Raw genomic sequence first — 22,196 nt, forward strand, 5'->3', positions numbered from 1 at the left:
ACACACACACACACACACACACACACACACACACACACACACACACACCACACACACCACACACACACACACACACACACACACACACACACACACACACACACACACACACACACACACACACACACACACACACACACACACACACACACACACACACACACCACACACACACACACACACACACACACACACACACACACACACACACACACACACACACACACACACACACACACACACACACACACACACAGCAAGCAAACACCCCCCACACAAACCCACACACACACCTACTATTATCTGTCCATCATAAATTCACTCAACCACTTAATGTCATCTATTCATAATTTGTGAAGTTCTAAATGAAGTGATTTTCTAGATGAACAGTTTTCATTTTCTATAATGAAATTACCCCCATAATTGTATCTTGCTAGCCACTATTTGTGAGTACAAATTAGCACAAAAAGTAGGGAAGCAAAAACTAGCAAAGAATAGGTACCCTCCCACACACACACACACGCACACAATCCGCAAACCGCCCGACTATGTGATCAAATCTGAGGGCCGCACCCTAACCCACTAGACAATGCGATGTAGGCTACGGTCAGAGACGGCAGAATGATTTCCTGACAGGGGCTGCAGGCTTTTCTTTGGCTTGATCTAGAAGTTTCTGTTTATAATTGCAGAGATGTTGGTAGGCTATTTGTTAAGCAACTTGTCTATAATTAGATACACGCAGCTTCTCTTCTGGCATTAGACTATATGTTGCCCCAGAAGACTAAACAAACCCTTGTTCACCAGAATAATGTCATAAATCGATTTGAATGCAGGCTTCAATCTAGATGACAGCGGCCATTTTTTCTTTGTCATCTCTCTGCCTCATTCGCGGAGAAAAGACGCTTAGCGAACTGGAGAGAAAATGAAATAACTCAACAACAACTAAACTGGAAATACTTCCTGTGCAAAATGTCCAAAAGCATCGGTCTGACCGGTTGTAGGGAAATAGAAACCTGTGAAAACGACCAAACATGTTTTTGTTAAGATTTCAGTTCGGCTTGGATGCATATTTTATGTGGTTGAAATACGATCAGCTTTTATGATGCTGATAGCACCCCTACAGACTGTATCTAAACTGTGCATTCAAATTCTCTCAAGATGCTGAAAGAAATCAATCATATTTCTCCACTCCTGTTCCCGAGTCAAAATGTAGTCTATATTTGGTGTACTATTTTACTGCTAGAAATGCATAGTTCTGCAGGGGTTAGTATTTAGGCTATGTGAGAGGTTATAGACCTACAGTCAGTGTCCTGATTTCCATTTAACCCATCTGAACAGTAGGCTGCAGTTCCCTTGACGTGCCATAGGCCCATTTGAAGTCCCCGTCTTATGACTGTTGAATTTGTATAGCGCCGCACAATATCACACATAATATAGCCGGGTACTGCTAATCGTCCTATTTTACCATTTCACCAAAACTTTCACCAAACATCTTGAACTCTCCATTTCACAGCTTTTCTCTTACTGAATTAAACTCCGACATTGTCCTTTTTTGTCTCAGTGGATCGACGTGAACTTTTTCTGCCCGTTCCCAAAAGCGTTTGGCGATTGGCTGTAGGCTATTTGGCGTGCATACAGTCAGGCCCTAAAGCTTAGGCTTATGTGCGAATGCCAGACAACCTAAAATCATGAAAGAAAAACCTCAATGTAGCCTATAGATATAAATTGCACACGAATGACACATTTATTTAAACAAATGTAAGGTATTGTTTTCTCTTTAGTCAACCCGCTCGCCCGCCAACCCGCCCTTCATCCACACAATATTTAATGACTCTAAGCCCACCCGCCCTTCATCCACACAATATTTAATGACCCTAAGCCCACCCGCCCTTCATCCACACAATATTTAATGACCCTAAGCCCATCCGCCCCGCGGATATAACCGATTCAACCCTCGCATCACTACACCACACACCTCTGGTCCATCTGTGCGGAAGGTCTCGTAGACCCGGGACATGATGGCTACGATGTCCTGGTGTGCTGAGTGGAGCCGCTGGAGCTGGGCTTGCTGGTGGGCCTGCTGGTCCCCCTCAAACTCCAGGTCCCTGTACACTGTCTTCCCATCCACACGCACAAGCAGCAGCTCACTGATCAGACCACACTGACGGGAGATGGCCAGGTTGGCTGCCTTGTACTCATCCACGATGAGCTGGATCTGATAGGGAGGGGAGAGGAGGTTAGGTGGATGATGGTTAATTTGGAGGAGAGGAGAGGCTAGGAGAGGCTCGGAGAGGAGAGGAGGTGGATGATGGTTAATTTGGAGGAGAGGAGTGGCTAGGAGAGGCTCGGAGAGGAGAGGAGAGGAGGTGGATGATGGTTAATTTGGTGGAGAGGAGAGGAGAGGCTAGGAGAGGAGCGGAGAGGAGAGGAGGTTAGGTGGATGATGGTTAATTTGGAGGAGAGGAGAGGCTAGGAGAGGAGAGGAGAGGAGAGGAGAGGAGAGGAGGTGGATGATGGTCAATTTAGAGGAGAGGAGAGGAGGTTACGTGGATGATGGTTAATTTGGAAGAGAGGAGGAGAGGAGAGGAGAGGAGAGGAGAGAGGAGAGGAGAGGAGAGCAGAGGAGAGGAGAGGAGAGGAGAGGAGGTTAGGTGGATGATGGTTAATTTGGAGGAGAGGAGAGGCTAGGAGAGGAGAGGAGAGGAGAGGAGAGGAGAGGAGAGGAGAGGAGAGGAGAGGAGAGGAGAGGAGAGGAGAGGAGAGGAGAGGAGAGGAGAGGAGAGGAGAGGAGGTGGATGATGGTTAATTTGGAGGAGAGGAGAGGAGAGGAGAGGAGAGGAGAGGAGAGGAGAGGAGAGGAGAGGAGAGGAGAGGAGAGGAGAGGAGGTGGATGATGGTTAATATGGAGGAGAGGAGAGGAGGTTAGGTGGATGATGGTTAATTTGGAGGAGAGAAGAGGAGAGGCTAGGAGAGGAGAGGAGAGGAGAGGAGAGGAGAGGAGAGGAGAGGAGAGGAGAGGAGAGGAGAGGAGAGGAGAGGAGAGGAGAGGAGATGAATACAGAACCCATGGTACTTTCCCAGCAGTGTCCCTTTCCAACCCCCCTTCACGTCTAGGATCAAAGCAGGCGAGCGTATTACATAGGAACTACGCTCCACCATCTCCACCAACACGAACTCTTCTGGTTTGAATTACCAGAGACAGGTCTTATCACAGCATCTGGCTGTGGCCAAACAGAATAGAACATACATCCAACATTTTCCTTTTCAATTTGTGGAAGAGAGAAGAGGAGGGGAGCTGCGGAGATGACTGGCTCTCTCATATTGCCTCGGCAGCCGGACCTAATTCAGACGGAGAGCAAATCCGTCTCTCACTCAGAATTTCAGATCCTAGCGACGATCTCCGGATTTGACGGCTTTCATGGGGATAAGGCCTGCCGCGCAGAATAATCCTCTGAGAGAGAGAGAAGAGGAGTCGGGAGGGGGTAGAGAAGGAGCGGGGTGGAGGGATAGAGAGGAAAATAGGGATGGGGGGCTGTTCTGAGTCAGTTCAGATCTCTCTTCCTCTCGCTCCCTCTCCCTCTCACACCCTCTCTCCCCATCTACCTACCTACCACACGGAAGACAGCGCTCACCGAGTTTTTGACTTTGGGCTCGACAGATCTTGACATTGGCTCGACACAAACCTGATCTTAAACCCCTTGAGAGAGAGGGGAGACAGGGGAGAGGGGCGTGGCGCGGTGGCATGAATCCTTGCCGACGAGTGTTAGTGTTCATTACGCATGCTGCTGCTGCTCAACCTGTCTTGAACACTGAGCCCCACTACTGTCTCTCTGGAAGCCAAGGCACTCATTATTATACTGTAGAACTGTAGCATCGTACTGTAGCTTAGCACCGTAGCATCCAATACATTGTTGGCAATGCATTCATTATCATTCATTATCAAGCATCGTAGCGTAGCTTAGCATCCAATACAATGCAACTCCATAACGTTGGCAAAGCATTCATTATACTACAGCTAGTATTTCAGCATTACACCCCTCACCTAGCCTGGTCCCAGGTCTGTCTGTGCTGTCTTGACAACTCCTATGGCCATTGCTGTTGGCAAGACACCACAAGCTGATCTGAAACCAGGCTATTCACTGCAACTCTCCTGTGTCCTTGTATCTCTTACTATACAATTACCCATGAATCATACATCCATACGCCTGTTTTATAATGCAGCCTTATATGGCATTGGAATGGAATAAAAATGAAATGCAGGAGGGTTATGTGTATTTATACTCTATCACCCCTCTCCACCTTCCCGTCTATCCCCCACTCCCTCTTCTCCCTCTGGAGATCATTTGATCCCGGTGGTTGAGGAGAATAGAAGCCCTCTGCGTCCATCACTCGCACACACACACACGCACGCACACACACACACACACACACACACGCACGCACACACACGCACGCACACACACACACACACGCACACACACACTCATGCACACACACACACGCGCGCACGCACACACACACACGCACACACGCACACACGCCCACACACACACGCACGCACACACACACACACAAAAACACATACAGTCCATCACACACAGCCCTCTGTGCATTGGTTCCAACAGTAATGCCTCATAACACTCCATGCATCATGGCTTAAATTGAACTGCGGCCAGCCTGGCGGGGTGTTTTTGTGTCAGTGTCTGCTGTTTTCTGCTAGCGGCTGAATTCTGCTGAATTTGTTTCCCAGATTCAGATGTTTATTGGTCTAGAAAATGCTGACCGCAGAAGGAAGACAACGGGATACAGTCTGTGCCCTGTGTGTGTGTGTGTGTGTGTGTGTGTGTGTGTGTGTGTGTGTGTGTGTGTGTGTGTGTGTGTGTGTGTGTGTGTGTGTGTGTGTGTGTGTGTGTGTGTGTGTGTGTGCGTGCGTGCGTGCGTGCGTGCGTGCGTGCGTGCGTGCGTGCGTGCGTGCGTGCGTGCGTGTGTGCGTGCGTGCGTGTGTGTGTGTGTGCGTGTGTGTGATGAAGGTGGTTTGTAAAAGCAGGGAGCCAAATGAACCCACATCCTGTTGCTGTACTGTCTCTACAGGGCTTACGGCTTCACATCTAAAACCCTGGGCCCAGGAGAACAACACAGTAGTGTTCTTCTAGCCCAATGGCTACCAGCCCTGGTCCCAGAACAGCACAGTAGTATTCTTCTAGCCCAATGGCTACCAGCCCTGGTCCCAGGAGAACAGCACAGTAGTGTTCTTCTAGCCCAATGGCTACCAGCCCTGGTCCCAGAACAGCACAGTAGTATTCTTCTAGCCCAATGGCTACCAGCCCTGGTCCCAGGAGAACAGCACAGTAGTGTTCTTCTAGCCCAATGGCTACCAGCCCTGGTCCTACAGAGCATCAGAGTACGCAGGTTCTTGTTCCCGCCAAAACAGGACAAAGCTTGATTCTACTAGCCCATAAAAGCTTAGAATGGATCAGCCGACAGCAAAACGTCTCTATCTATCTCAAGGTTGGTGACCAAGACTTTACACCCTCTCTGTGATCTATGAATCGGTGTGTGTTTTATCATGGTGTGTCCTGACCTTGCTGGCGTGCAGCCTGCAGTCTTTGATGAAGAAGCTGGACGCTCCTTTAGAGGACCAGAGGAGCTTGGAGAGACCTGGCTGGATCTTCTTGTCCAGGAAACGGATGCGCTCCCGGAACAAACCCAGCTCTTCAGCAGACAGCGACGCCATGATCCTGACACACACACACACACACATACAGTATAGACACACACGGGACACACACACGGACCAAACATTAGTGTTTATATAAACATGATAATATTGGTTGTCTTTTCTTCAATTCATTTCCTGAACTGTATTGTTTAACAGAAATAGTCTGGGTCACTAAATACTGTATTACAGAAGGATGTCCAATCAAAAAAGCAGATTTTGACCAATGGGTAAAATATAGTTAACTGTGTAGATACTGGTCGAAAATCCGTGAAAAACAACTAGGCTGGATGTTGTGTCAACTAGGCTGGATGCTATGTCAACTAGGCTGGATGCTGTGTCAGCTAGGCTGGATGCTATGTCAGCTAGGCTGGATGCTGTGTCAACTAGGCTGGATGCTGTGTCAGCTAGGCTGGATGCTGTGTCAGCTAGGCTGGATGCTGTGTCAGCTAGGCTGGATGCTGTGTCAGCTAGGCTGGATGCTGTGTCAACTATGCTGGATGCTGTGTCAAGTCGGCTGGATGCTTTGTCAGCTAGGCTGGATGCTATGTCAGCTAGGCTGGATGCTATGTCAGCTAGGCTGGATGCTGTGTCAGCTAGGCTGGATGCTATGTCAGCTAGGCTGGATGCTATGTCAGCTAGGCTGGATGCTGTGTCAGCTAGGCTGGATGCTATGTCAGCTAGGCTGGATGCTGTGTCAACTAGGCTGGATGCTGTGTCAACTAGGCTGGATGCTGTGTCAACTAGGCTGGATGCTATGTCAGCTAGGCTGGATGCTGTGTCAGCTAGGCTGGATGCTGTGTCAACTAGGCTGGATGCTGTGTCAGCTAGGCTGGATGCTGTGTCAGCTAGGCTGGATGCTGTGTCAGCTAGGCTGGATGCTGTGTCAACTAGGCTGGATGCTGTGTCAACTAGGCTGGATGCTGTGTGAGAGTTAAGGCTACCTGACAGGCTCTCCATTGAACCTGTCATCTTTCTTCTGGAATCCGGAGGACATAAAGCCATATTGAGGTAAGACTGATATCGATTTTGAGACATGACATGTAGTATTTTCATATTTTAGTGTACGCTTTTCATATTGATGTGAATTTCCTGTTCTTTTCGAAGACTTCTCACAAAAACAAGCGCCGCTCTGTGAAATGTCAACGGAGCACGGAGCGTAGCACAAGCTGTTGATTCTCAAAGCCTTATACATTTAACTCAGTTCATTTGGCTTTTTGCGACCCGCAGAAACAACTTTGCAGATGACCACAACATGTAGAATGGTCAGAAGTCGCTGCGAGAAAGCGCCCCGCTCTGTCAACAGAGCTCGGTGTCTAGTAGCAGAAGTATTAGATGACCAAATCCCACTATTTAGATATAATGTTACTGATATGGTAGTGAAAACCCCCACTGAACGATTCAGAACATGAACAATCATATTTGTCTTGGTGAAATTAATTTTATAACACAATGAAGTGACATTTCATCCCCAAAGCGTGTTTGGGAAGAGTGGATGGACACCCTAAACACAGAGAAATATATAAACACTAACACACAGTTTGTCGATGCAGTATGCAGACACTTGACCTACGGCTAGGCCTCTTCTCACAGTAAGTTGTGAGCATTTATGCTATGCATGGCCTGCCACGTGCTAATTCACATCCACTCTGAGTGTGCTTCAATCTGAAGTGTTTCACAGTGTGTGTGTTCACTTTCAAGCAGTGTTGGGTGTGCTGAACTTTGCAGGGTCCCAGGCACCTTGTATACAGAGGCTTAAAGTCCAATTTGCCTCATACTGAACAAGGATGTGAGAGACTTAGGTACAGCGTGTGTGTGTGTGTGTGTGTGTGTGTGTGTGTGTGTGTGTGTGTGTGTGTGTGTGTGTGTGTGTCTGTGTGTGTGTCTGTGTGTGTGTCTGTGTGTGTGTCTGTGTGTGTGTCTGTGTGTGTGTCTGTGTGTGTGTGTGTGTGTGTGTGTGTGTGTGTGTGTGTGTGTGTGTGTGTGTGTGTGTGTGTGTGTGTGTGTGTGTGTGTGTGTGTGTGTCTGTACCGGTTGTAGTCTCGTACCACCAGCAGCACACTCTCCCTCATGCTGCGGAGCTCCTCTCTCCTCTGGTAGACGTCAGAGACGTAGTGGGGGATCTCGAACAGCAGACGCTCCCAGTAGTGGATCTCATTGAACATCTTCAGCATGTTCCTACACACAACCAAGGACAGGGAGTGTTCACAGTCTGGCAGAGGACGGATGTGCTGTGACGTGTCCTCTAACCGCCTGTCTGCGTTGGCGAAAACTCTCCTAACATAATCAGTCTCCTCCATCTTCCAAGTGTGTGTGTGTGTGTGTGTGTGTGTGTGTGTGTGTGTGTGTGTGTGTGTGTGTGTGTCCTCCGGTGTGAAACCCACTTGTCGAAGTTGATGTCCAGCATGCCCTGTTTCTCCTTGCAGCGCATCATGAGTGGCTGGTTCAGCCTCTTGAGACTCTGTCGGTCCAGAGACTGACTCCACTCAGAGAAGATCCTCCGGACCAACTCATCCAGGGTCTGGACCAGCTGGCTGTACGCCAGACGCACCTCCTCTCCACTGCCGATGTGGGGCAGGAAGTGGGCACACTGTACCACCTACCACACACAGGGTCATTCAACAAGAGTTTTAAAAAAGGAGCAACGGGACATACAGACGAGCTAAGAAAGGCAGACAGCAACTTGTATCAAAACCCGACCTCAGACGGACAGGAAGGGTCTCCAACGTTAACAGGATGCTTGTTGCTAAGTGTTTCTGTTGTATATTCTGTATCCTTGAACACTCACAACCACTTAACCGATGGAGAAATGTTTGATCTTATTAAACCTGTCTGTGTAGAATGAACGTTCTCCCTTGTTCTATGGTGCCTAATGTATCCGGAAAGATGCATTTCAACAGATAGCCGTTCCTTCCAGCCATATGCTCTGCGTAAGCAAAGAGACCAGGCAGACACAGCTGTGTTTAAAACACACAGATGCCAAGGCCATGTCTGGGCCCCTATCCATCTGATCTGGGATCAGTTTGGCCTTTCAGATAATGAATAAGATTACATGGACAGTCTGGGAGGACCTGATCGTAGATCGGTAGGACTCCTACTCTGAGATGCTTTATGAATCTGGGCCCTGGACTCAATGGACTGGCCCCCTGCCATGATAGGCCTGCTCCAAGCCCTAACTGGCTGATTCTCCCCATAGAGTACTACAGAGTACTGGAGCATCACTTCATTAAGGTTCATCTCCATATGTCTGAGGATGGCTTTGGCCTGCTATAACCCCTGTCTCCCCTACACAGTACTTTGGCCTGCTATAACCCCTGTCTCCCCTACACAGTACTTTGGCCTGCTATAACCCCTGTCTCCCTTATACAGTACTTTGGCCTGCTATAACCCCTGTCTCCCTTATACAGTACTTTGGCCTGCTATAACCCCTGTCTCCCTTATACAGTACTTTGGCCTGCTATAACCCCTGTCTCCCTTATACAGTACTTTGGCCTGCTATAACCCCTGTCTCCCGTATACAGTACTTTGGCCTGCTATAACCCCTGTCTCCCTTATACAGGACTTTGGCCTGCTATAACCCCTGTCTCCCCTATACAGTACTTTGGCCTGCTATAACCCCTGTCTCCCGTATACAGTACTTTGGCCTGCTATAACCCCTGTCTCCCTTATACAGGACTTTGGCCTGCTATAACCCCTGTCTCCCCTACACAGTACTTTGGCCTGCTATAACCCCTGTCTCCCTTATACAGTACTTTGGCCTGCTATAACCCCTGTCTCCCCTATACAGTACTTTGGCCTGCTATAACCCCTGTCTCCCGTATACAGTACTTTGGCCTGCTATAACCCCTGTCTCCCTTATACAGGACTTTGGCCTGCTATAACCCCTGTCTCCCCTATACAGTACTTTGGCCTGCTATAACCCCTGTCTCCCGTATACAGTACTTTGGCCTGCTATAACCCCTGTCTCCCTTATACAGTACTTTGGCCTGCTATAACCCCTGTCTCCCCTATACAGTACTTTGGCCTGCTATAACCCCTGTCTAACCCCCTCCCCTATACAGTACTTTGGCCTGCTATAACCCCTGTCTCCCTTATACAGGACTTTGGCCTGCTATAACCCCTGTCTCCCCTATACAGTACTTTGGCCTGCTATAACCCCTGTCTCCCCTACACAGTACTTTGGCCTGCTATAACCCCTGTCTCCCCCTTATACAGTACTTTGGCCTGCTATAACCCCTGTCTCCCTTATACAGTACTTTGGCCTGCTATAACCCCTGTCTCCCCCTTTGGTCTCCCTCCACTATACAGTACTTTGGCCTGCTATAACCCCCAGTACTTTGGCCTCTATAAAGCCTGTCTCCACTATACAGTACTTTGGCCTGCTATAACCCCTGTCTCCACTATACAGTACTTTGGCCTGCTATAACCCCTGTCTCCCCAGTACTTTGGCCTGCTAGTGTCCAGTACTTTGCCTGCCTGTCTATAACCCCTGTCTCCCCTATACAGTACTTTGGCCTGCTATAACCCCTGTCTCCCTTATACAGTACTTTGGCCTGCTATAACCCCTGTCTCCCCTATACAGTACTTTGGCCTGCTATAACCCCTGTCTCCCCTACACAGTACTTTGGCCTGCTATAACCCCTGTCTCCCTTATACAGTACTTTGGCCTGCTATAACCCCTGTCTCTCTTATACAGTACTTTGGCCTGCTATAACCCCTGTCTACTTTGGCCTGCTATAACCCCTGTCTCTCTTATACAGGACTTTGGCCTGCTATAACCCCTGTCTCCCCTATACAGTACTTTGGCCTGCTATAACCCCTGTCTCCCGTATACAGTACTTTGGCCTGCTATAACCCCTGTCTCCCTTATACAGTACTTTGGCCTGCTATAACCCCTGTCTCCCCTATACAGTACTTTGGCCTGCTATAACCCCTGTCTCCCTTATACAGTACTTTGGCCTGCTATAACCCCTGTCTCCCTTATACAGGACTTTGGCCTGCTATAACCCCTGTCTCCCATATACAGGACTTTGGCCTGCTATAACCCCTGTCTCCACTATACAGTACTTTGGCCTGCTATAACCCCTGTCTCCACTATACAGTACTTTGGCCTGCTATAAAGCCTGTCTCCACTATATAGTACTTTGGCCTGCTATAACCCATGTCTACACTATACAGTACTTTGGCCTGCTATAACCCCTGTCTCCACTATACAGTACTTTGGCCTGCTATAACCCCTGTCTACACTATACAGTACTTTGGCCTGCTATAACCCCTGTCTCCACTATACAGGACTTTGGCATGCTATAACCCCTGTCTCCACTATACAGTACTTTGGCCTGCTATAACCCCTGTCTACACTATACAGTACTTTGGCCTGCTATAACCCCTGTCTACACTATACAGTACTTTGGCCTGCTATAACCCCTGTCTCCACTATACAGGACTTTGGCATGATATAACCCCTGTCTCCACTATATAGTACTTTGGCCTGCTATAACCCATGTCTACACTATACAGTACTTTGGCCAGCTATAACCCCTGTCTCCACTATACAGTACTTTGGCCTGCTATAACCCCTGTCTACACTATACAGTACTTTGGCCTGCTATAACCCCTGTCTCCACTATACAGGACTTTGGCATGCTATAACCCCTGTCTCCACTATACAGTACTTTGGCCTGCTATAACCCATGTCTACACTATACAGTACTTTGGCCTGCTATAACCCCTGTCTACACTATACAGTACTTTGGCCTGCTATAACCCCTGTCTCCACTATACAGTACTTTGGCCTGCTATAACCCCTGTCTCCACTATACAGTACTTTGGCCTGCTATAACCCATGTCTACACTATACAGTACTTTGGCCTGCTATAACCCCTGTCTACACTATACAGTACTTTGGCCTGCTATAACCCCTGTCTCCACTATACAGGACTGTGGCATGCTATAACCCCTGTCTCCACTATACAGTACTTTGGCATGCTATAACCCCTGTCTCCACTATACAGTACTTTGGCCTGCTATAACCCCTGTCTCCCCTTTACAGTACCTCTTCTCTGTGGGTTTACCGACACAGTAGGCGTCCTTCCAATGTAACCTCACTCTCATTGAATGTGACACCTTTCCCCTCCAAAAGGCCTACAGCTGGGTTTGACCTATGGCCTCAAAGTTCAAATGAAGTTGAATAAAACAAATATCTTAATGATCACCCCTTCTCAATGACGGTGTAGACTGTAACCATGTGTAGCCTCTGGCCCTACCCCTCCTCTCACCTCCATGGGTCTCTCTATGCGTCGCCGCAGGGCTCTAGCCCAGTGGGCCTGTCCAGCATGGAGGGGCATGTGGGCAGGGGTGTGGAACACCTTTTTACTCAGCTCCTTGTTGACCAGGTTGAGTTCCTTATTAAAAAGACCATAGACATCTACCGTCTTCCTGTCTATGGTCCTTTTGATGGCCTGGAGAGAGAGGGGGAGGGAGGGGGGAGAGAGAGAGCAAGAGAGGGAGGGAGAGAGAAAGAGAGGGAGAGAGAGAGAGAGGGAGAGAGCGTGACGTGAGAGAGAGAGCAAAAGAGGGAGGAGGAGGGAGGGGGGAGAGAGAGAGAGCAAGAGAGGGAGGGGGATGGAGGGGGGAGAGAGAGAGAGCAAGAGAGGGAGGGGGAGGGAGGGGGGAGAGAGGGAGGGAGGGAGGGAGGGAGGGAGAGAGAGAGAGAGAGAGAGAGAGAGAGAGAGAGAGAGAGAGAGACAGACAGAAAGAGAGACAGAGAGAGACAGAGACAGAGGGGCAGGGACAGAGACAGAGACAGAGACAGAGGGGCAGAGACAGAGACAGAGACAGAGGGGCAGAGACAGAGACAGAGAGAGACAGAGGGGCAGAGACAGAGACAGAGACAGAGAGACAGAGACAGAGGGGCAGAGACAGAGACAGAGGGGCAGAGACAGAGAGGCAGAGACAGAGGTGCAGAGACAGAGAGGCAGAGACAGAGGGGCAGAGACAGAGACAGAGGGGCAGAGACAGAGACAGAGGGGCAGAGACAGATACAGAGACAGAGAGACAGAGACAGAGGGGCAGAGACAGAGACAGAGGGGCAGAGACAGAGAGGCAGAGACAGAGGTGCAGAGACAGAGAGGCAGAGACAGAGACAGAGGGGCAGAGACAGAGACAGAGGGGCAGAGACAGAGACAGAGGGGCAGAGACAGATACAGAGACAGAGAGACAGAGACAGAGGGGCAGAGACAGATACAGAGACAGAGAGACAGAGACAGAGGGGCAGAGACAGAGACAGAGACAGAGAGACAGAGACAGAGAGAGAGACAGAGACAGAGAGAGAGACAGAGGGGCAGAGACAGAGACAGAGGGGCAGAGACAGAGACAGAGGGGCAGAGACAGAGACAGAGGTACAGAGACAGAGACAGAGGGGCAGAGACAGAGACAGAGACAGAGGGGCAGAGACAGAGACAGAGACAGAGACAGAGACAGATACAGAGAGAGACAGAGACAGAGACAGAGAGACACATTACTTGACACATTGGAAATAATTAACAAAAAAACTGAGCAAACTAGAATGCTATTTGGCCCTACACAGAGAGTACACAGCGGCAGAATACCTGACCACTGTGACTGACCCAAAATTAAGGAAAGCTTTGACTATGTACAGACTCAGCGAGCATAGCCTTGCTATTGAGAAAGGCCGCCGTAGGCAGACATGGCTCTCAAGAGAAGACAGGCTATGTGCTCACTGCCCACAAAATGAGGTGGAAACTGAGCTGCACTTCCTAACCTCCTGCCCAATGTATGACCATATTAGAGAGACATATTTCCCTCAGATTACACAGATCCACAAAGAATTCGAAAACAAATCCAATTTTGAAAAACTCCCATATCTACTGGGTGAAATTCCACAGTGTGCCATCAGAGCAGCAAGATTTGTGACCTGTTGCCACGAGAAAAGGGCAACCAGTGAAGAACACGCACCATTGTAAATACAACCCATATCTATGCTTATTTATTTTATCTTGTGTCCTTAACCATTTGTACATGGTAAAAACACTGTATATATATATATTATGACATTTGTAATGTCTTTATTGTTTTGAAACTTCTGTATGTGTGATGTCTACTGTTAATTTTTATTATTTATTTCACTTTATATATTATCTACCTTACTTGCTTTGGCAATGTTAACACATGTTACCCATGCCAATAAAGCCCCTTGAATTGAATTGAATTGACAGAAAGACAGAGACAGAGGGGCAGAGACAGAGACAGAGACAGAGGGGCAGAGACAGAGACAGAGAGAGAGACAGATACAGAGAGAGAGACAGAGACAGAGAGACAGAGACAGAGTGCATTTACTCGACAGTGTTTATCTCTGTTATGAAATGACTCCCAGATAGTACATAAAGTAGTTTGAGCGTGAGAAAGTCCTTTACCAGTCATGCACACACACACCCTAAGCTTTAAAAAGCACCAGAGGATGAATAATCTACAGAGGCCTTGCTATTGTTGAAAAATGCTATTCCCCAAGTATTAGAGTGATAGAATGGCCCGATGCTGCATGGTCCATTTAGGAGAAAGAAATAGACGTCTGTGCTGGCCAGCCGTATCGTAACAAAAAGATGTAGTCATATAAAGTGCTGGTTTTACTGTGTGGTTAATGAAAGGAGTGTTGTGTGTGTGGAAGTAAATTGGCATATGAATGCAGGTGTGTGGTGTGTGTGTGTGTGTGTGTGTGTGTGTGTGTGTGTGTGTGTGTGTGTGTGTGTGTGTGTGTGTGTGTGTGTGTGTGTGTGTGTGTGTGTGTGTGTGTGTGTGTGTGTGTGTGTGTGTGTGTGTCGTGTACCTCGCGGGCAGACAGGTGCTGGAAGACGTCTAGCAGCTGAACGCCCTCCTCCACGGTGTTGACCGTCTCAAACGCCGTGCTGATCAGGTTCTGCATCATCACCTCCAGGTCCTTCACTCCCGCACGGAACCTACCAAAATGCACACACACATTAAAACATGTACAGACACACATGATTGATGATTGGGTGAAATGGTGACCCACACAACACATGGATCAAACCGTTTCTCACACATGTAAGCGAAAACTCTCTCTCACACACACCCCGACACACACACCCACACCACAGGGTGTAGGCTAGTATTGATTGGACCAATAGTAATGTGCTGAGTGGCTATGAAACAGCTGCCCCTGACACAAGCCCAGCTGTCTTGGCAACAACATTATGACCCCACGACCTCCAGCGACCCCCATCCATCATCCACATCAAACACACACCAGCCCCCTGGCCAGCCCCTGTTCCCAACACCCCCGCTACCCTGGCGCAGGGGTATGGAGGGGTGGATAGTCCCCTGAGGATCCACACACACACTCCCTCACCTCCCCTCCCCCACCCCCCCACCTCCCCCTTCTCTAATCATGTTATTCAGATGAGGAGTCCAATAGGCTGCTGTCACCGGAACTCTGAATGACAAGAAGGTGCGTTGCTGTACAACCCTGTATAGGCCCGACCCATAGGGGCCTCTTCGCTCATAGATAGGTGTGTGTCCCAAATGGCACCCTATCCCCTATATAGTGCACCACATTTGAGCTTTGTGTCCAAAAAGTAGTGCACCCTATGTAGGGTATAGGGCGTCATTTGGGACGTATCGTAGTCACCGCAGCCCGGGTCATTCATCTAAAAGACAGTCAGACACATACTAACGATGTATTAATGCTGTGTCAGAGAGGTGTTAGTGGGTACTGTCCCGGGTCTGGACAGCATTGATCCAACTCCTACACCATCAAGTTTGGAATTAGTGTGTGGAAAACAGACACAGCTATAAGTGTATAGGCCAGGGTTTCCTTTAGGAAAATGGATAATTGACTATTACTAACTATTATTTATTCACATTATAAGAAAAGCAATTCGCACAAGGCAGTAGGTTGTGTGCGAATGTTCATTCCAAAATGCAATTATCGGGAAAACACTGTTGTCATGCTAGCGGTTTCATGTGACCGAGATGAAAATATCCGTTAGAAATTTAGAAAGAGGGGAGATCTAAAGATGCAACAACTAGCATGGGTTGTTAGGGGAGATCTAAAGATGTAACAACTAGCATGGGTTGTTAGGGGAGATCTAAAGATGCAACAACTAGCAGGGGTTGTTAGGGGAGATCTAAAGATGCAACAAATAGCAGGGGTTGTTAGGGGAGATCTAAAGATGCAACAACTAGCATGGGTTGTTAGGGGAGATCTAAAGATGCAACAACTAGCATGGGTTGTTAGGGGAGATCTAAAGATGCAACAACTAGCATGGGTTGTTAGGGGAGATCTAAAGATGCAACAACTAGTAGGGGTTGTTAGGGGAGATCTAAAGATGCAACAACTAGCAGGGGTTGTTAGGGGAGATCTAAAGATGCAACAACTAGCAGGGGTTGTTAGAGGAGATCTAAAGATGCAACAACTAGCATGGGTTGTTAGGGGAGATCTAAAGATGCAACAACTAGCATGGGTTGTTAGGGGAGATCTAAAGATGCAACAACTAGCATGGGATGTTAGGGGAGATCTAAAGATGCAACAACTAGCATGGGTTGTTAGGGGCGATCTGGAGATGCAACAACTAGCATGGGTTGTTAGGGGAGATCTAAAGATGCAACAACTAGCATGGGTTGTTAGGGGAGATCTAAAGATGCAACAACTAGCATGGGTTGCTAATATGACTAGGATTATGCCTTTGGCTACTGGACAATGAAAGAAACCAATAGAACATGACAGAAATAGGCTACTGGTTTAAATGGCATATGGAAGTCTTTATCAAATAAATTGCCTCCACGAATATGGTTGCATTTTGGCTAGGCTACATTGAAGCAAGGTAAAACATGCCTCATAATATGTACTAAAATGTTCAGGTTTCAAACAATTAAGTACATGTTCTCAAAATGCATACTGCATTTGCAGTAAACAGGGATCCTAGTAGATCGAAACAGTATATAAACAGTATATGACAGACGCTGCTATAACACTTAACCGTGCAACCATTTTGGTCCCATATGCTCCTAAATAACCCAGATAATAATTGTTGTAATTATTACTTTGCCTTTCCGCAGCCTCTGAGTGCCATAGATAATTCACAGAGTGCAGATTCGTGACCGTTGCACCATTACTGCAGAGAAAATGTCTTGTTTCTAGCCCAAACGTTCAAATGTTAGGACCCACGTTACATTTTACATTTATAAACCATCTCGCGAGCCGCTAACCTTGTTCAGTCATGTTACAGCATTTGCTTACAGCCTGGTAACCACAGATGATAGTTATCATAAACATTGTGGTAACTTTACCAGTAGTATCCAAACACTTGGTGGCACAGAAAGAAAAAACAGGCTATATTTGAATCTTTAAAAAAAAAATTACTTCTGCTGCTCCTTACTCAGTATTTTGTAATTGCTAGCAATTCTGATCGTTTGTTGTTGTAGTCGTCGTGCCAGGAGGTGTTCTGACAGACAGACAGACGGTACCTGTTGTAGTCGTCGTGCCAGGAGGTGTTCTGACAGACGGTACCTGTTGTAGTCGTCGTGCCAGGAGGTGTTCTGACAGACGGTACCTGTTGTAGTCGTCGTGCCAGGAGGTGTTCTGACAGACGGTACCTGTTGTAGTCGTCGTGCCAGGAGGTGTTCTGACAGATGGTACCTGTTGTAGGAGGTGTTCTGACAGATGGTACCTGTTGTAGTCGTCGTGCCAGGAGGTGTTCTGACAGACAGACAGACGGTACCTGTTGTAGTCGTCGTGCCAGGAGGTGTTCTGACAGACGGTACCTGTTGTAGTCGTCGTGCCAGGAGGTGTTCTGACAGACAGACGTGCCAGGAGGTGTTCTGACAGACGGTACCTGTTGTAGTCGTCGTGCCAGGAGGTGTTCTGACAGACAGACAGACGGTACCTGTTGTAGTCGTCGTGCCAGGTGTTCTGACAGACAGACAGACGGTACCTGTTGTAGTCGTCGTGCCAGGTGTTCTGACAGACAGACAGACGGTACCTGTTGTAGTCGTCGTGCCAGGAGGTGTTCTGACAGACGGTACCTGTTGCAGTCGTCGTGCCAGGAGGTGTTCTGACAGACGGTACCGTTGTACCTGGAGGTGTTCTGACAGACGGTACCTGTTGTAGTCGTCGTGCCAGGAGGTGTTCTGACAGACAGACAGACAGACAGACTGTACCTGCTGTAGTCGTCGTGCCAGGAGGTGTTCTGACAGATGGACGGACAGACAGACAGACGGTACCTGTAGTAGTCGTCGTGCCAGGTGTTCTGACAGACAGACAGACAGACAGACGGTACCTGTTGTAGTCGTCGTGCCAGGTGTTCTGACAGACAGACAGACGGTACCTGTTGTAGTCGTCGTGCCAGGAGGTGTTCTGACAGACAGACAGACAGACAGACAGACAGACAGACGGTACCTGTTGTAGTCGTCGTGCCAGGAGGTGTTCTGACAGACGGTACATGTTGTAGTCGTCGTGCCAGGTGTTCTGACAGACAGACAGACAGACAGACAGACAGACAGACAGACGGTACCTGTTGTAGTCGTCGTGCCAGGAGGTGTTCTTTACGTCCAGGATGCCCTTGCGGACGTGTTGAAGGATCAGCAGGCTGCGTCCAAACGTGGACTCCATCTCCAGCAGGCTGCGGGTCACCTCCGCCCCCTGGCGTCCGGCGAAGCAGGGCAGGGGTATCTGCTCGCCCTCCTCCCGCCTGGCAAACTGCTGCTGGCAGTCACACACCTGGGAGGGGAGAGGGTCAGAGGCCGGCGGAGACAGATCACACACGCACCCGCGTTGGGACACACAAACATGCACGTACACACATGCGAGCACTTGCACATGGATCAGCAGAGTGACAGCACAGTGTGACAGTATCCACATAGGGAGGGAGGGAGGGAGGGAGGGAGGGAGGGAGGGAGGGAGGGAGGGAGGGAGGGAGGGAGGGAGGGAGGGAGGGAGGGAGGGAGGGAGGGAGGGAGGGAGGGAGGGGAGGGAGGGAGGGAGGGAGGGAGGGAGGGAGGGAGCAGTGCAGTAACACAGTCAGTGTGACAGGGACATGGTAGGAGAAGGACAAATAGAGGAGCGTGATGGTGATGGTGAGACAAAATACAGTGCAACACAGAAAAAGGTGTATTCAAGAGTGTGAGACACAAATGGGGAAGTGATTGTGGAGAATTCAGAAGAGGTGAGATGAAGTTGATGGCACGTTGTGAATATCTACATTTATTTTAACCTTGCCTTGTTGTGTGTGTGTGTGTTCATTAGTGGTTTATTTTGTGAGTTTATGTGTTGTTATGACCATGGAGCTCTGACGCATGATTAATGTGCGTGTGTGTGTGTGTGTGTGTGTGTGTGTGTGTGTGTGTGTGTGTGTGTGTGTGTGTGTGTGTGTGTGTGTGTGTGTGTGTGTGTGTGTGTGTGTGTGTGTGTGTGTGCGTGTGCGTGTGCGCGCGTGGGTACCTGGGTGGTGAGCATGTGTGTGCGTGTGCGTGTGCGTGTGCATGTGCATGCGTGCGTGCGTGCGTGCGTGTGTGTGTGTGTGTGTGTGTGTGTGTGAGAGAGAGACCTCACCTCCAGCAGGTCTTTGCACCTCTGTATAAAGGCATCGACCAATGCAAAGATGCTGGTCTGGTCCAGGACCCAGCCTTTAGAAGAGTACCTAGAAAGAGAGAGAAAGAAAGAGGGAGAGAGAGAGAAAGAGAAGGAGACAGAGAGAGAGTGAGTGGGGGAGAGGGGGAGTGAAACAAAAGGAAAGAAATAGTGAGAGGAAGCCACAGAAAGTGCTTCACTCACGGCCTCTCTCTCCATCTCCACAGCCGACAGAGAATGACATAAACAAAAGCAATAGAAACAGTGAACTCCGATCCATAGGGGTAAGGGATAAGGCCAGAAATGATCTGTCATTGGCATAATTTCATTCTTCCAAACTTCTGTATGGCAGTGGGGTTGGAAGTGGGATTGCTTTTCACACTTCATTCTTCTCCTGATGGAAAGGTCATCTCTACCGCAGCTTTTGAAACACAAACATTTAGGGTTTCTGTTATGGAGGGAAAATGGGACCCGGTTCAGAGGGGCGGAGGCCGTGGGAAGAGAATGTAGGGAGTAGAAGTTGCAGAGAGCTACACACTAGAGGTCGACCGATTAATCGGCATGGCCGATGGCCAAGTTTTCATGACAATCGGTAATCTGCATTTTTGGACGCCGATTACACTGCAATCCACGAGGAGACTGCATGGCAGGCTGACCACCTGTTACTCCACGAGGAGACTGCGTGGCAGGCTGACTACCTGTTACTCCATGAGGAGACTGCGTGGCAGGCTGACTACCTGTTACTCCATGAGGAGACTGCGTGGCAGGCTGACCACCTGTTACTCCACGAGGAGACTGCATGGCAGGCTGACTACCTGTTACTCCACGAGGAGACTGCATGGCAGGCTGACACCTGTTACTCCACGAGGAGACTGCATGGCAGGCTGACTACCTGTTACTCCACGAGGAGACTGCATGGCAGGCTGAACACCTGTTACTCCACGAGGAGACTGCATGGCAGGCTGACTACCTGTTACTCCACGAGGAGACTGCATGGCAGGCTGACTACCTGTTACTCCACGAGGAGACTGCATGGCAGGCTGACTACCTGTTACTCCACGAGGAGACTGCATGGCAGGCTGAACACCTGTTACTCCACGAGGAGACTGCATGGCAGGCTGAACACCTGTTACTCCACGAGGAGACTGCATGGCAGGCTGACTACCTGTTACTCCACGAGGAGACTGCATGGCAGGCTGAACACCTGTTACTCCACGAGGAGACTGCATGGCAGGCTGAACACCTGTTACTCCACGAGGAGACTGCATGGCAGGCTGAACACCTGTTACTGGCAGGCCACCTGTTACTCCAGGAGACTGCATGGCAGGCTGAACACCTGTTACTCCACGAGGAGACTGCATGGCAGGCTGACTACCTGTTACTCCACGAGGAGACTGCATGGCAGGCTGAACACCTGTTACTCCACGAGGAGACTGCATGGCAGGCTGAACACCTGTTACTCCACGAGGAGACTGCATGGCAGGCTGACTACCTGTCACTCCACGAGGAGACTGCATGGCAGGCTGACTACCTGTTACTCCACGAGGAGACTGCATGGAAGGCTGACTACCTGTTACGCGAGTGCAGCAAGAAGCCAAGGTAAGTTGCTAGCTAGCACTAAACTTATCTTATAAAAATCAATCAATCTTAACATAATCACTAGTTAACTACACAAGGTTGATGATATTACTAGTTTAACTAGCTTGTCCTGCGTTGCATATAATCAATGCGATGCATATTAATTTATCATCGAATCACAGCCTACTTTTTGATTTAACACAAGCACATTCGCGAACAAATCACAATCATTGCACCAATTTACCTCATCTTAAAATCAATACACAAGTATATTTTTTAAACCTGCATATTTAATTAAAAGCAATTCATATTAGCAGGCAATATTAACTAGGTAAATTGTGTCACTTCTCTTGCGTTCATTGCAAGCAGTGTCAGAGTATATGCAACAGTTTGGGCCGCCTGGCTCGTTGTGAACTGTGTGAAGACCATTTCTTCCTCACAAAGACCGTAATTAATTTGCCAGAATTTTACATAATTATGACATAACATTGAAGGTTGTGCAATGTAACAGCAATATTTAGACTTAGGGATGCCACGCGTTCGATTAAATAGGGAACGGTTCCGTATTTCACTGAAAGAATAAACGTTTTGTTTTCAAAATGATAGTTTGTGGATTTGACCATATTAATGACCGAAGGCTCATATTTCTGTGTGTTTATTATATTATAATTAACTATATGATTTGATATTTCAAGCTCTTCGTAATGCTTGAAGCACGGCGCTGTTTATGACTTCAAGCCTATCAACTCCCGAGATTAGGCTGGCAATACTATAGTGCCTATAAGAACATCCAATAGTCAAAGGTATATGAAATACAAATGGTATAGAGAGAAATAGTCCTATAATTCCTATAACTACAACCTAAAACTTCTTACCTGGGAATATTGAAGACTCATGTTAAAAAGAACCACCAGCTTTCATATGTTCTCATGTTCTGAGCAAGGAACTTAAACGTTAGCTTGTTTACATGGCACATATTGCACTTTTACTTTCTTCTCCAACACTGTGTTTTTGCATTATTTAAACAAATTGGTGAATTCACCTTCTGACATCCAGTGGAACAGCCACTTTACAATAGTGCATCTAAATTGAACATGTTTCATTATTTATGGGGAGGCAAGGATTTGAACTTCCTAAATCTTCTCATTGAATCTCCTGAAATTAAATGGAACTGAGCCACACAGACCAAATACATTTGATTGATTGTACCGGACACAAATGGAGTCTTAGACTAAAAAACACCTCAATAGAGGAACTCCATTGCACATGCTTCTTAGTGGGAGAATATTATTTATCAAA

At 48.2% G+C, this 22,196-nt stretch overlaps 1 protein-coding gene across 1 annotated transcript in view; it reads right to left on the minus strand.

Annotated features, from left to right (window-relative positions):
- Window positions 1-22,196, minus strand: part of dnah2 (dynein, axonemal, heavy chain 2) — a 232,309-nt gene that overhangs the window by 168,458 nt on the left and 41,655 nt on the right. The window contains 8 exon segments of the mRNA XM_064939126.1: window positions 1,976-2,215; window positions 5,582-5,738; window positions 7,748-7,894; window positions 8,101-8,315; window positions 11,995-12,177; window positions 14,562-14,691; window positions 18,265-18,470; window positions 19,302-19,389. Coding sequence (XP_064795198.1) covers window positions 1,976-2,215; window positions 5,582-5,738; window positions 7,748-7,894; window positions 8,101-8,315; window positions 11,995-12,177; window positions 14,562-14,691; window positions 18,265-18,470; window positions 19,302-19,389 — 1,366 coding nt within the window.

Source organism: Oncorhynchus masou, chromosome 27 (genome assembly GCF_036934945.1).
Source record: "Oncorhynchus masou masou isolate Uvic2021 chromosome 27, UVic_Omas_1.1, whole genome shotgun sequence".
Lineage (NCBI taxonomy): Eukaryota > Metazoa > Chordata > Actinopteri > Salmoniformes > Salmonidae > Oncorhynchus > Oncorhynchus masou.